Raw genomic sequence first — 15272 nt, forward strand, 5'->3', positions numbered from 1 at the left:
GAGTTTGTTTTCCCTCGCCTGCTGTTTACTTTTGCTTTTAATCTTGACTTGGTTATGAAACACCTGGCATGTTTGCTTTTAATCTTGAACTGGTTTATGAAACACCTGGAAGTGTTCTAGGATGTAACCTGCAATAAACTGAACTGACCCGCAAGCGCTCTTGGGCGCCGTCATTTGCCGAAATGGAAGACACATAACGCGCCACTGCAGCTTATCGTGCGGAGCTGCGTCTCTAGGTCCAGACCAGCACGCGGCTTATCGCGGGGCACTTCCACGCACGGCCAGGCCAGCTATTACCACCGCATCGCATCGCCCCGCCATTCCACACCGATCTTTGAGCCGAAGGTCAGTGTGAATCGAACAAGGATATCTGGTGTAGCATTTTATTCGGCTTCTCGGAATGGCATCATACAGTAGCCGTATGACAGGCGGAGATGCTACATCCAGCTGGTCATGCACTTTGAGTACGTTTGGCAGTGTTGGGTTCCGTATGACGTGTTTTTACAGCAGGTTCGCGAGCTTACACTAAGAGACTGGTTTTTATGATCAACTCTACCTTGTACCGATGGGTGACCGGAATAAGTCTGCCGTGACAGACGGCACATGTTGGAGAACCTCACAGTCTCTTACAGACGATACATGTGACGTCACCCGGCCAGGTGACCCGCGCGGTGGAGGACCTCGCGTCCCCTCCACACGTCAAATACGTGACGTCACACGGCCAGCTGGCTGATGCAGTGGAGGACCTCGTTGTCGCCGCCGCAGACCAGCCGGTCTTCGGCCGCGTCCAGCGCGTTGACGGGGAAAGGGCCGGCCGGCACCAGCGCCAGCACGTCCAGGTAGCGTTTGGAGGCGTCCAGCGTCAGCCAAGGACGTCTGCGCGTCGGCTGGCGAGTCTGCCGGGGAGCCGCAGCCGTGTCACGATCATCCTCGCGCTCTCCAGACGAGGGGGTCTCTGCACACGGAAACGGGCTGACATCCTGGCGTGGCAATGGGAAGCTGGTGCATGCAGGCATGTTCCGCACATCGTGCCGCGCCCCACTTCTCAGAGCCTACCTGGCTTCTGGTAGCCAACTCAATCAGAATCGCGGACCACTGCTGGTTGGATCACTATGGTCTGCACTCTTTTCACATACAGACATCTTCCTGGTGGAAGTAATCGACGCAATGTGTTCCGACGGCACAAGTAACACATTTTCATGACGCCATTTCGCCACAATTCTTCCCAAGAACGCATCAAGCATACCGAAAACTAGCGACACTTATTGCAAACAAACGTCGATCATCAAAACTACGAATGTAGAGGCGGCCACTCTCCACCGCTAAGCATGAAGATATCTACAGAACGAGCTACCACTCCACTCAGGATGTAACGCATCCGCTCCTACAGACGGCGCACCTTTGTGGCCAGGGTGACGGCTGATGGTCGTTTGTGCGGCCGTACCGATGTTCCACTGGCAGACGGCGCCGTCCTGGCCGGCCGAGAACAGGCTGTCCGGACTCAGGCGATGGAACAACATGTCGCTCACTGAAACCGGCCGGCCCACGGATCAGCGGCGCCCAGAGGAGAGGAGGTGGTGAGCGCAGCTGACGCTCGGACCGCTCCCCCGCCCGCCCCCCCCCCCCCCCCCCCCCCTCCGCCGACCGGGCACGTCCACCTGGGCGGACAAGATGGTGCAAGGGAGCAAATGACCACATATCCACCGCCAGTGTCGTCATATCTGTTCATTTACTTTTGCTCACCTTTTCATTTTCTACGGTGCCAACGTACGAATTAGGCCTATCAGTGACTATCTTTTCATTTAATACTTATCAGTGTGGGCATGTTCTAACCACAGCATCATAACCTTACCCAGAGCCACTGGTACAAGCCATAGCATGGAGCGCATTGTTGACAAAAAAGACAAAAAATAAAACAAACATGGAAATGCCCAACACATCATTACGAGTCCTTGGGGATAGCAGCATCCGGAACACAAGCGATCGACCTTAACAGGTTATCTGGCGTGTATTCTGCCCGGACCGGTCCAGCGTGTCTCCGCATCCAGCGTGTCCCCGCAGTGTGCCAGCCGCACCAACCTTCAGCCGAGTGGGACTTGAGCTCGGTGACCGGGTACCGCGCCTCGCGCAGGTCCCAGATGCAGATGACGCCGTCGCCGTCCCCCGAGGCCAGCACGTGGTACTGGGTCGGGTGACGCGCCAGTGACGTCACAGGAGACTGCGGGCGGCGTCGGCCGTGTCAGCGGGCGCCTACAACCCAGCGCCGGAGAGGAGCTGGAGGCAAGTTAGGTCGCCCCGCTTCACTGCTGCGGCGTTCTTCTTTTCGCGACTTAAAAGGCGGATGAAGAACATGCGAACCGCGGTAAAAGCATAAACGAGTCTGTCATCACATCCAAAATTAGCTGCCGACCCTAGACCCAATACAAACGCGTGATATGTACATAGATGGTATCTAACCGGACAGGCGAAAAGGACGCTGCCAACCATCTACTGGGTGGTGACGGGACAGCGCAAAATGCCCTAACCTGCTGCTGGGAGGCCATGACGGAGGAGGTGGGGCTTCTGCCTGCCGACCGGACGTCCCACGACTTGATCTGGCCGCGCATGTTGGCCGTCACCACGTGCGAGTGGGTGATGTGCTGCACCCGGTACAGGCTGCACGTGTCAGCGCCATCTGTGCAAGGTCAAAGACATGAAAATGAGTCGCGATGAGTCGTCACAAGCAGTGCCACGAGACAGCGAGTTAGTGAACCAAACACAAATAAAGTCTTCGGCTTGAAGAATTTTGATGGGTTTGTGAAAACAAGGCAGGTCACAAACGCGGGCCAATCCGACTCATCACGAGCGATGGCAATTATAGCGCGGGTCTCGGCTCACAGTGAATGGCATGCGAACGCGGACACAAAGCACAGCTACGCGGGTTCAAATCCCACCAAAGGCGTCACATTTCCTCAAATCAGAAGGGATATCTTTACAACGATTTACCAAACCTGCTACACCGGTCGGACCACCTGGGCGGCACGGTGAGCATCCACGCAGGAAGCCACGCCAGGCGAATGCCCCGATCCTAACCCCGTTCGAGTACCAGTTCATCCAACAAGCATGTTGATCAAAAGTGGGATGCAAGCCTTACAAAGATCACAGCTACCTCGACTGATCACAATGGTCTGCAAGCCACAATGAGGGCGTCACAACAGAAAAAGTCCAGAAGTTCAACAGTGTTATAATTACACGAAAGTTATAAAAAAATGAGAAACACTTAGCCACCACCACTGCAACACAACCAGTTTCAATCAAAATCAGGCTTATTTGGCAGTCTCAATCCCGGCTGCATACCGGTCAGGGTTCAGCGTCTTTTCTGTCCACCCGGCCATCAGCCCGTGCTCTGTCCGACCGCGCCGGCGCCGCGGCCCGGTTCCGACCGGCCGGACCGGCCACGGCCACGGCCACGGCCACGGCCGCGGCGGCGGCGGCGTACCTATGACGCGGACGGGCTGACGCGCCGAGAGCGCGAGCACCGTCATCCGACCGTCGTCCCCGACCGTCACCAGCTCATCCTCAAACGCCGACACCCAGGAGCACGGCGCCGCGCCGCCCCTGAGGCGTGCGGAGGGCGCATGTGAGGCCAGACGGAGCGGCAGGTGGGTGGAGCACATCGCGGCGACAGGTAAATCAAGTAACGCACACGTGCAAGGCGAAAAAACAAAAACACTGACAAAACCGAAAGAACAGACCAAAAAGGCCATGTCACAATGCGCCGAACAACAGCTGCATCGCAGCGCACCTGGTCTTATGCAGTTTTTCCCAGCGTTTGTCGGGCTTCAGGCGGTTTCCCTCGTGCCGATGGAGGATGACGTCACCGCCGGCTGTGGCCGTCGCGAACAGGTTCGGGGAGATGTACTGAGGCCAGTGACGTCACTTGTCAGATCCGGTCACCAGAGCAGACGATGTTATGAAGCAGGTAATGGTGCAGAAACAGGAAGAGAAACTATGGAGAGAAACTAAAACCTGAAAACCTGAAAAAAACTGGACAGGAAACTACACCCCTGTGCACCAGTAACGATAACGGATTTGGCAGTCTCAGACAAACTCACGAAAAATGCTTTAGTTTAAACGCGCGGCTGGCCATCTAGCCGAAATGTTTCACGGTAAAAATTAACACACAATGTTCATTATATAACCAGCTGCATTACAGTCTTACTTTTCGAACAGAACAGGCACTTACCGTGATGCAAGTGATATCATGCTGACAGGAGACGCGATGAACGCACTTGGGATCATCTCCCGAGTCTGTCCAGTGCCAAAGCTGCACACAGTTTTCCTGCGTGGCAGAATGGTGCCTCACGAATTAAACAACGTCGCGGAGTTACCCAAACGCGTAAAATGATATACATCCGGCGATGTGATAAACAGGGTCTCGCGCCGAGCCACTATGGTTAAGAAACGATATCTTCGTGAAACGAGAAGTTCCAAATGAATGTCATTGCATTGATGTAAATATGTTATCAAGCAGTTACAGAATTTGCCACTTATGAACAAATCAGCCCCAGTTACAGTTGTAATAACAAAAAAGAACAAACATGATCTTTATCCACAAGACAATTTGAAACTTTCAGCACCAGAGAGACACAATTTACCAGCAATGCCAAGACACCATACCAATACAAACACACAATGTTACCATCTGTCAATAGATATGTACAAAAATCTGAAAAAATCCCAACAATTATTTATCTTGACTGACCGGCATTCTGGTGTGTCATTCTAAAAAGGACCAATGGCCATCAGTCAATGATGTGAAGCTGTCAGTGAATGTTAAATTAATTCATTAGGTACACTTATCATTACTTAATCTCAGAGGTGTATCAGCAGGAGTAGTAAGCTTGGGTCTATGAGGGGCATCATTGACATGCTTTATCAGCTATCATGTTACCTCATCATCCCAGCTGCCTGATACAAACTGGCTGGACTGTGCGAAGGCTTGCTGAGTAGGGGGACGCCACCGCACACAGCTTACTTTCTTGGACACAAAAGTGTTGGTTCTTTGGATTCCTTCAGACATGGCTAGCTAGCTGGAAATACAGGATGCACATATACATAGCATAAGGGACATAGCATATAACAGTGACCACATCACAATACATTGTTGTTGCAACATCAGCTAAGATCATTTTGCTTTCCACAGTACACCAATATACAGCTGGATTACCAGGTGAGTGCAGATCTTCACCACACTGTACACCTGGTGACCATGTGTCACCTCGGAACCCAAGGTCCACAGTCACGGCCATGCCCCAGTGGACCCTGCTGTTGCTGTGACCATGCCACGGCCACTGCCAGGGACCTGCAGCTGGACCCACTGGTGCCATGGACCCTGCCAGTCCCACAGCACTGATGCGGCAGCAGCAATATGGGTATCCTGGGCTGCTGCAACTTGGAAATGAATGCCATCATTTCACTCACCTGTTCCTGGCATGACCCTGTCAAAGCCTAGTGGGCTACAGCTGGGGTCAGGGCCCGATTTCACATCCCCATGTTTTGGTTTGGGACAGTGTGATGCAAGCATAAATTGCCAGTGAACTTGTTTACCTACTTTTTGCAAGAGATGTACATTTTGTGCACAAATATAATAGTTCAACCAGCTTATTTGTGTTGAAAGGGAGCTCTCAGGATAATCCCTGTCCCTTCTGCTGCATTGGTCTGACAATTATATGATAAACAGATTCAGACACAGATTAAAAAGGCTATAAAGTCATGCACAATAAAACAAATTTAAGCCATATGGAATTAACCAGCCACCCCTCTGCAGCAATAAATGTAAGCTTGGTTGATTGAATGATATGATAAACAGATTAAAGCATATATTAAGAAAGGCTTTAAAGCCATACATAATAAAACAACTTTAAGTCACAAGAAATTAATCACCCATCCCCTTGAGGCAATGACATTAAAATTGATTGATTGAAAAGTTTGTCACCAGCCATTCTATAAGTGAAAATACCTTTCTAGACTTCCCCTTCTCCAGTTTATCTCATTACCTAAAATGTCCTGTCCTCCCCTACCGCAATGACCTATATCCAAAACATACTTTGATAGGCCCACATAACTTATCTTTGTGTTTCTTATCACTCCCTGGCATTCACATGCTCTGGCATTTAAGCATGAAACCATAACCCACATGACAACTTTTCACGCACATTTATATCAGAAAATTTTCAGTCTTTGGTTCTATTTTAAAATCTGGGAACTTTTTTGTCTCTGGCTTAACTATCTCACTTCATAGGTTTGCAAAAGGTCTGGTGGCTACAAACATTTCGTTTTAAAAGCTGCCTCATTCTCCCAGACATTCCTTCCCCATAAGGTATAGTCATGAACGGACAGTTGTCTCCCGACGTTTTGTGCTTGTTAATGATCAGGTTTATGCCAAAAGATAAGTAACATAGAATGTCAGTGCATGCATGCACCAACCGATATTAAGTTAAGCCACATACACACCTCACTCAAGATGGCATAGAAATCATGTGATTCCACGTTATGAGTTTCCTAACTATCCAACAAACCGCAACGGTCTAACAATTCCAACACCTTCCAAATCACCGCGCTCGCCCGACCAACCAGCAGGCTCGACGTCCAAACATTTTTGTCGGCTTCATTGCGCCAGTGCTCGCAGCACATTCGTCGAGTACTGCAGCATGGTTAGGGGAGCTTAGTTAAAAGAAATATTCGCACCTTCTTAATGACAGTATAAGCATATTATACAAATTTCTGTGGTGAGAATGAAAATAAAAATAATTTTTTCAGTAATATTCTATTCAAACCTTAAGTTGAGCGATACCAATGGAAGATAAATAACACGTTCGCAACAAGATCAGCGCCGCCTCTACATGCCCCCTTTCCGGTGGTAGACCCTTAGCCGAGGCTATCCTTGGGCGAATATCACCGATTCGCCATGGTACGTTGGTTGTTTTGCCCTAAAACTGTTATTTTTTCGTCGTGGCGTGCATCAACATGGATTGAGTGCTACGAATTTCGTGAAGTATCCTCTGTGATCGTGCGCGGGGCGATTTTGCTGGTGTTACTCGCGCCGTGTTTTGCGCATGGGGATAGCGATATGTTCGTTGATGGTGGGCGAGTAGAGCAGACCTGCATCTGACTTATTCTCACTTGAATGGAATCGTTCAAAAGTAAATGGTGATATAGATCAGACTTACTTTTTAGGCTCTGCATAACAGCTGTCAAGGGGGTGTGGTAGCTACAACCAGTTGGCAAGCCATTCAGACCTCCATTGGGGTAACTTGTGGGTTTCAATTTTGTTGTTGTCAGTTGTTTTGTATCCACGAATAGATGGTTTAGCATGTGTTCCTCTAGGCTTCCTATCAGGGGATAATTGATATATGTGTGGATGATATATGAAGTTTTAAACATGATCAGGCAGAACTTGATGATTGTGGCATGTTACAATCAAAGTAGTTGGTTTGTTGCCTTAATTCTTTTCAGCCTTTTGCTCTCAATGTGAGTCATGTACTGAAGTTTTCAGTGCCAGAGCATTTTTGCCTGAACTTGATATCTCCTATGAAAATCTCATATGTCTGGAAGCTTACAAGCTGAGTAATAGTGATTGTCAACTTGCTCTTCTCCAGTTATCTCAAAACCTTAAATTTCCTGTCATCCTCCACTGCATTTTCAAATTTAAACCATAGTGGTGTGTTTGTCATTTGCTGTTAGTATATCTGTTTTGTGTTTTGCTTGTCATCTTACCCTGTCATGTATGTCAGGTCTGCAGAAAACTCATTGTCTGCAGGATGCCAACAATATACTGTAGCATTAATCATCATGCCCTTGTGTGTCAAACAATGGCAAAGCCAACTGGTGCTGAACGTATCAATCTTTTGTTTTTAAAGCATTTTCCCATGGTATCTTTGCATAAGGTTATCTTGACAGTGTTATAATTCCTTAAATATTGGTCTGTGCTCTCCCATTGATAGCAACCTTGCTCCAGAATTTGGGTGCTCATGTTGATGTCATGCATGCCCTGAAATTGTTGAGATGGCACTGCTACCCTGGACATGCTTGGTGTAATGCATATTTGTTTGTTTTTGTCTATCCTACCAGCTCAGTTTGTTGAGGGGGCCTTCCTTTTAATCCCCCTCCCCCCCCCCCCCCCAGGTAACATGGTAGAGATAGGATTCCAGTCACTAGGTGCTCACATGTGTTCTAGGTGCTTTATGTCACTGGGTGCTGTGTTTGTTTGTTTTTGTCTATCCTGGGGGCTCAGTTTGTTGAGGGGGCCTTGCTTTGAATCCCCCCCCCCCCTCCCTCCATCCCATGTGATCTGGTGGAGATAGGATTCCAGTCACTAGGTGCTCACTTCTTACTTCTTGCTTTTGAAAGGTATGGCCTGGGGCCGGAAGCTGAGGTCTTGTTAAAGAACATGTGATATCAGGGTGCAGGGCTCACTAAATTTTTGTCACCAAAGTCTGCTGGTGACCTGCAAGTGCATGATGGGATGATAAGGGTCATGGCTTGCTAAACAAACACTGCTTAGCTCAGGCTTTGATCCCAGGAAGCCATGATTTAAAAGAGATGATGAATCTCTAAATGAAGATGTACTGGCTAACGTGATGCTCCTTGCAGGCATTCATAAAGCTTGTGAAGAACAAAGCGTACTTCAAGAGGTACCAGGTCAAGTTCAAGAGGCGTAGGGAGGGTAAGACCGACTACTATGCCCGCAAGAGGCTGGTTGTTCAGGACAAGAACAAATACAACACTCCCAAGTACCGTCTCATTGTTCGCTTTACGAACAAGGACATCATTTGCCAGGTAAGCACACCATCTGTTTTGGCATGCCCTAGCATCACAGTGAGTTGTCGGTTACACTATATGTGTGATCTGTTAAAACAGTTGTGTGCAGCATACATGATGTTAGTTGAAGCACTGCTGGGGTGTTGGTCAGGCATTTGAAAGCACTTGGCCCAGTTCTTAATAAAAGCGAGAATATGTGGTATTTAGGCAATGACACCAATATTGATGACCAGATCATGGCATGTGATGTGAGCAGGAAAGGCCCTTACACCTGGGTTTTAATCCCACCTTGTGATGTGTGATTGTGAGCACAGTGAGATGCATGTAACATTTTGCAATTTTATCAAAGTGTTGCAGGGCATCTTTCAGGCAGTGTCCTTAGTTATGTGACAGGCTGGTTATGTTTGCCTCTACTGTACATATATTTCTAAGCTGTGCTTCACTTTTTGTACACCATTAGCATACATTCCTGTCAGCTCCAGAATGAACTCAAAATAGACAATTAGCATCAAATTAGATGAGTCACAGCTAAAGTGATTATTTTAACACTGATGGGATTATTGCCACTAATATGGGCATATTCACCACTGGTTTAACTTGGTTGTTACCAAAATGCCTGACTTTGTCACCAAATACATAAAGGGGCTAATGTTCATGAAGAACATTGTCCAACAGATTGGCTGAGGTTCCACCAGGTAGGTGAAACAAATCACTGAAATATGGAAGGAAACATAGTTTGTATCAGGATCTATTATCTGCAGCCAGCCAGCCAAAACAACTTAGTTGAAACCAAACTGACATTGAATTTTTGATATTTTTGGATGCAAAAGCCACCACTGTCATTCATGTGGGAGATGCATTCTGAGAGTGAGTCACTGACTTGCATTGAGCTTCATTCACACCTTGTTGTCCAAGGGAGCAGCCAGGATGGGACACACTGGATGCATCCCCCCACCAGGCCCTGAGTGGCCTTCAGGACCCACTAGCCAGCTATCAAGGGCCTGAATAGCTGGCCTGCCATTCCCCCCCTCCCTAGTTTGGTGAACTTTGACTATGCCCCTACAGGGGCATGCATGATGACTGTATCCCCCATACCTCTACAGTGGGTTGGGATCGCCGGGAGCTGATGCTAACTAACAGTGGAGAGCTACAAGCTGTGCTTTTGGCTATGATTGATCTCCTTTTTGTTGATTTTTCATGCCTTTCCTCTGTAATGGGATGTTTTAGCCCATTTGTTTGGTCTGTTCACTATACCACATTTTATACCACATTTTAACTGGCACCATTAGTGATGGATCAGCCTTTCTCATAGACAAGGCAGTGGTAACAGCCCTATTCTTCAGAGAAAAAAAAAGAAGAAAAAGCTGCTATTGTTTCAATAAAAGTATGTTGCCAAAATATCAATGCATCTATTTCCTCATTCTCCAGATTTTTCTCTGAGGAATAAGGCTGTCACTACTGTCTTATCTATGTAAATGATACTTGTCACACATGCACTTACCGACTTCCATTTCAGTCTTTCTGGTGAAATGCTGGCGATTTTGGTTATTTCACTTTTTCAACTGTTTTGCAATATAAATGCATTTCAGTTAACTGTTGAATGATAGGCTGAAGGACCGTCACTGTGATGGAAAATGCGTCGTAGCGCAGATGCTTACAACCGCCACTCTGCCCGCTCCACAGATAGCGTACGCCCGTTTGGAGGGAGACGTGATCGTGTGCGCCGCATACAGTCACGAGCTGCCCCGCTACGGCGTCAAGGTCGGGCTCACCAACTACGCGGCCGCGTACTGCACCGGTCTGCTGATAGCGCGTCGTCTGCTGAAGAAGATCCAGCTGGACAGCGTGTACGAGGGCAACCAGAACGTGGACGGCTCCGACTACCTGGTCGAGCCCGTGGAGGATGGGCCGGGCGCATTCCGCTGCTACCTGGACGTGGGCCTGGCGCGCACCACCACCGGCGCCAAGGTGTTCGGCGCCATGAAGGGAGCCGTGGACGGCGGCCTGGACATCCCGCACAGCAACAAGCGATTCCCCGGCTACGACAGCGAGGCCAAGAGCTTCAACGCCGGCGTGCACCGCGACTACATCTACGGCCAGCACGTGGCCAACTATATGCGCCACCTGCAGGAGGACGATGACGACGCGTACAAGCGTCAGTTCTCACGGTTCATCAAGCTCGGCATCACTGCCGACGGGGTGAGTGGCCGGAGAGGGCCCGGGGGAGGCGAGGCGGCAGGTTTCCGTCTTTTTATCCGGATTGTAAGGCTCCACCAATGATGTCGGGCGTCGCGAGATGGAAGGGAATGTTTTGCAGTTTCAGAGTTCTTGCGCCGAGTTATTGACCGTCAGGGCGCAAATTCCCAAAAACCTAGGGCTGAAGGCCTTTCTTCCACCAAACATGGTTGCGCTCCGGCGCCTTTATGGGCACCACGTGCGCGGCTCACCCATACCAGCGTGTTGCTGCCATTGATGGGCGCGAGACGTTAACGCGGAGGAACGCAATGTGTTCGAAGTAAAGCAGGGGAAAGCCCCAGGTGCCCATCTTGCAGTGTGATAGGTGCTTGGCTGATGTTAGATGCAACACGCAGCATGCTCAGCATGGCAAAGCACAGCAGCAAAATTCATTTTCGTCTTCCTGGCATGTGTTAAAAACATGATCCCATTGGTAAAATGATATTTAAACAAGACCGGAGCTATAGAAGTACGTTTCTGACACCAGCTTGGTTTTACCGTGTTTAACATCGATGTCCGTTATTTGTGTTTTGGATGCTGTTGTATGCTGCCTAAGTGCTGTATGGGGACGAAGCCATCCTGGTTTCGAAGCCGAATCCAAAGCCGAGACAATGACAGCAAATAGGAGCCGGCGGCTTCGAATTTTGGAACTACGAAGCTGATGGCAAAGCCGCCGACCATTTCCAGAACCGAATCCAAAGCCAGTGGTTTCGAGCTTTGTACGTGCGAATCCGAAGCCATCAGTTTCAAAATTAGGAAACGCGAAGCCAAAGCCGGACCCATCAGTTCCAAATCACTGTGCCTAGGCCGAATCCGAATCTTGTGTACTTCAATTTGCTGAACCACGAACACTTACGTTTCTGCCAAAACGGTATCGGATCAGAAAATATGACTAGGTTATGCGGGGGAAATTCAGACATTGTTATCATTATCGATAGAGGGTTCGTTTCTCGGGATATCAACCCTGTACTGTGTACTGGTATGTACAAAGCATTGCAGACAGTCAATTCTTCGGCGATTGTCAGGTGTTAATTTGTCTGATGAATGATGATTGGTCGTGGGTTTTAGCCATGCATTCCAGCCCTCACAATTTGTAAGTAGGGGATGGAGGGAAAGGCAAGTCTGGTTTTTGCTAAGTTGAGGGCAACTGCAGTAAACTATCAACATGTTGAAAGTCCAAGCCAGCAGTTGAAGGTCGCATGAAGCCGGAGCACGGACATAATGCAAAACTTCTGGGAAACTGAAGCAAGGTGTTTTTAATATCACGAAGCGGAAGCCTTCCGCTGGAAATTGCACGAAGCCGATGCCAGTGTAGGAATGCTTCGGCGTTGCCAACACCAAGCGGAATTCAGCTTTGCATGCGTGCCGAGCTAGGGCTGTTTGGACTTAGTGTTAGTGTCAGTGTGGGATATAGCCGTTGCGTTGGCAGCGCGTGTGTGCTTTGGCGCTAGCCCTGTTGGGCGTGGTCCAGCTACCAGTACTTGCCCGAACGCGCTGTTGGGCGCGGTCCAACCATCAGTACCTGCCCGAGCGCGCTGTTGGGCATGATCCAACTATCAGTACCTGCCCGAGTGCGCTGTTTGGCATGGTCCAGCTATCAGTACCTGCCCGAGCGCGCTGTTGGGCATGGTCCAGCTATCAGTATTTGCCCGAGCGCGCTGTTGGGCATGGTCCAGCTATCAGTGCCTGCCCGAGCGCGCTGTTGCTCACGCTGTGCATTACCCTGCAGGTGGAGGAGATGTACAAGAAGGCGCACTCTTCCATCCGCGCCAACCCCGAGTTCAACCCGCCGCCCAAGAAGAAGGTGCAGAAGAAGCGCTTCAGCGAGAAGAAGCTCACCTACGATCAGCGCAAGGCCAAGGTCAACAAGACCAAGGAGGACTTCCTCAAGCAGTTGGCCGATGGTGACGAGCCCGATATGGCGTAATTTGTTGTACTTTTTACATCGGAATACACGATCGCCCGGCACTGTCGAGTATCCAACGTTGTGGAGAGAACATGTCTTGGTACTTGATATCAATTTACTTGTCCATCGCGGGTTTGGATGTTGGTGCGGAATGCTGCCGTTGTGTATTGTATTCGAGGTTTTCTAAATCCCGAATCGCCATCATCCCTCTTCCCCAAAAAATGAAAGATGAATGCCCCAACCCTACCTCAACCCTACCTAATTCGCGAGCGCAAGAGATACCAAATCAGCTCCTGCTTCTTTTTAAGTGGCTTTCGGTCTGGTGGCGCTTTCCAGGCCGACGCGATAACGAAAAATCCTGGCAACATCGTCAGCCGGCGCGCAGCGTCACGCGCCACGTGACTGGTCGCGTGATTGTGACGGGAGAATGCTGGATCGTGATTGGTGCTGAAAAACGTGCCGACGACAGATCGAACGGCGTGGGTCAGGACACCTCTTCTTTGGGGGGGCGGGGAGTGCGTTGTGGTATAGGTTAAAAGGAAGTTCGACTGCCTGATACAATAGTTACCACCGAAAGCTGAGTTGCCGCAGTCGCTCCAGTGAGTGGTTGCGTTGCTTGGTTGTGCGTGTGGTGATGTTCATGCCGTTATAAGCAGCAGTGGAAGGAGGACGCTTTCGACAAAAATGGCGAAAGGGTTGCGACGAGATGGAAATGAAAAAAACCAGCTTGCGGGTAAGATAAATGGTAATACCGAAGCAAGTGCCGTACTTCCATGCAGCGTATGGTAGGGTAGTGCGTCCGGCCGAGGCAGATACAAGGGAAAGTTAAAAACCGTCTCAACATCCATCAGATCGAACGTTGCGTCAGCACCCATGCCGCGCATTCAATCTGGTAATCGTGCTGATGCATATCGGAGCCATTCCGTGTGGAAGTAGCATCTATACGACTACAACGGTCCGGCGTAAGCTGTCATTTCCTGGTTTATCCGCTAGATGGCCATATTTCTGAAACGGGTTGTTCCGCGACCGGCGCGTCGCGCGCCAATAGCATACATTTATTCTATGCATCACCCGAAGGAAATCGGCGATCGCCAGGATACACATATCCCTGGATGACGGTGCGGAGCGGCCCAGTGCGGACCCCGACCAACGTGAGCGTGGTAACTGTCGTGTATGATTTTGATGGTCTGAGGCCGGGCACACTACATGCTAAGTTGACCCCTCTCCTAGCCTATCTAGTGGTGGGCTGAGCTTCGACATCCCAGATTCGACTGGACGGGTGTCGCTCCCGCCCGTTTGTTTTACCTGAACAATTTGGGATACGTGCGGCGTCCCGAACCCAATGTAAAGGTCCTCTCCTTGAAGGGAGTGTTCCATATATGTATGGGGGGGGGGGGGGGGCTGAAGTGATATAGCCATTTTGAAGACCGAGGACACCCTAGTTTCTGAGATATACGTCCGCAAAGATGTCCAGACTATTCCAAGGTTACACAGACGTCCATGTCACCCTATCAACGTCATTCAAATCATTCCATTTCACTGGGCATGCGGCGTTCAAGGTCAATAAAACTGTAATCACGGCAACCTATTTGTGCTATTTTGGGCTGATAGGCCCCCAGGGCTCAGGCCAACACGGAGCCGACTGTTCGATATTGGTGGTCCATGACCGAAGTAGAGACCCAGATTGTCCCAGGGTGTATTCGGCCCAGGGACAAGGTCGGAACCCGCGGGTTGCTTCGGTCGAGATCCTGACTGTTTCCTTGTTTGTCTGAGACCCACAGTGCCTAATAGAGGGCCCAATGTTTGGAAGGGGCCTCGAGTGGCCAGGACGACATCCGTTTGAAAGAGACAGGGATGGGACCCCGAAAGCCAAGGACCTCTTGCGTTGGCCGGGGCCCCCTGACAATGAAGGCGGAGATGGGAGTTGACGATGTGAGTCCACAATGCCATATTGGAAGGCCCTTTGTCAGGCAGGACCCCGGTACCGAACGGAGGGCTCCCAAGCGAAATATGCTCCCAACACGCCTTCCAAGCGTCCCAATTGACATCTCAAAGCATTCAAAATTACCTCCTACAGAAATGTTGTCGTTTTCATCCGCCAGTTAACCACCGCCTAGTGTTATACACAAAACCGACGTTAAACGGCCCCGGGAGACTGCAACGCCGGGCGTCGGGGAGCTCTCGTTATAAAATTTGCGAGCTCGCATGGCTAAACCGGGGTTATGTAGTTCCTCCCATACTTGATTCTGAACAAAGTTGAGCATTCTGAGACCAAAAACAGGTTGACGTAAATGCAAATTTACGACCTGATTTCCATCTACGATCTGTG

The 15272-nt window shown here is 49.7% G+C and overlaps 2 protein-coding genes across 2 annotated transcripts; one reads left to right on the forward strand and one right to left on the reverse strand.

Moving 5' to 3' along the window:
• Positions 1-367: 367 nt before the first annotated feature.
• On the reverse strand, positions 368-6603 carry Nup43 (nucleoporin 43). The gene is made up of 9 exons (XM_037226121.1): positions 6496-6603; positions 4934-5072; positions 4226-4321; positions 3785-3900; positions 3479-3597; positions 2526-2674; positions 2080-2218; positions 1389-1528; positions 368-896 (listed from the first exon to the last, which is right to left on the reverse strand). Exons 2-9 carry the CDS (start codon positions 5060-5062, stop codon positions 714-716), a joined length of 1071 nt encoding a protein of 356 aa, XP_037082016.1. The 5' UTR covers positions 5063-5072; positions 6496-6603; the 3' UTR covers positions 368-713.
• Positions 6604-6869: 266 nt separating this feature from the next.
• On the forward strand, positions 6870-13006 carry RpL5 (ribosomal protein L5). Its single transcript, XM_037225753.1, has 4 exons — positions 6870-6952; positions 8635-8820; positions 10486-11001; positions 12767-13006. Exons 1-4 carry the CDS (start codon positions 6950-6952, stop codon positions 12962-12964), a joined length of 903 nt encoding a protein of 300 aa, XP_037081648.1. The 5' UTR covers positions 6870-6949; the 3' UTR covers positions 12965-13006.
• Positions 13007-15272: the final 2266 nt, after the last annotated feature.

This window comes from Pollicipes pollicipes, unplaced genomic scaffold (assembly GCF_011947565.3).
Source record: "Pollicipes pollicipes isolate AB1234 unplaced genomic scaffold, Ppol_2.1 Scaffold_5724;HRSCAF=6776_pilon_pilon_pilon, whole genome shotgun sequence".
In the NCBI taxonomy this organism is placed as follows: Eukaryota; Metazoa; Arthropoda; class Thecostraca; order Pollicipedomorpha; family Pollicipedidae; genus Pollicipes; species Pollicipes pollicipes.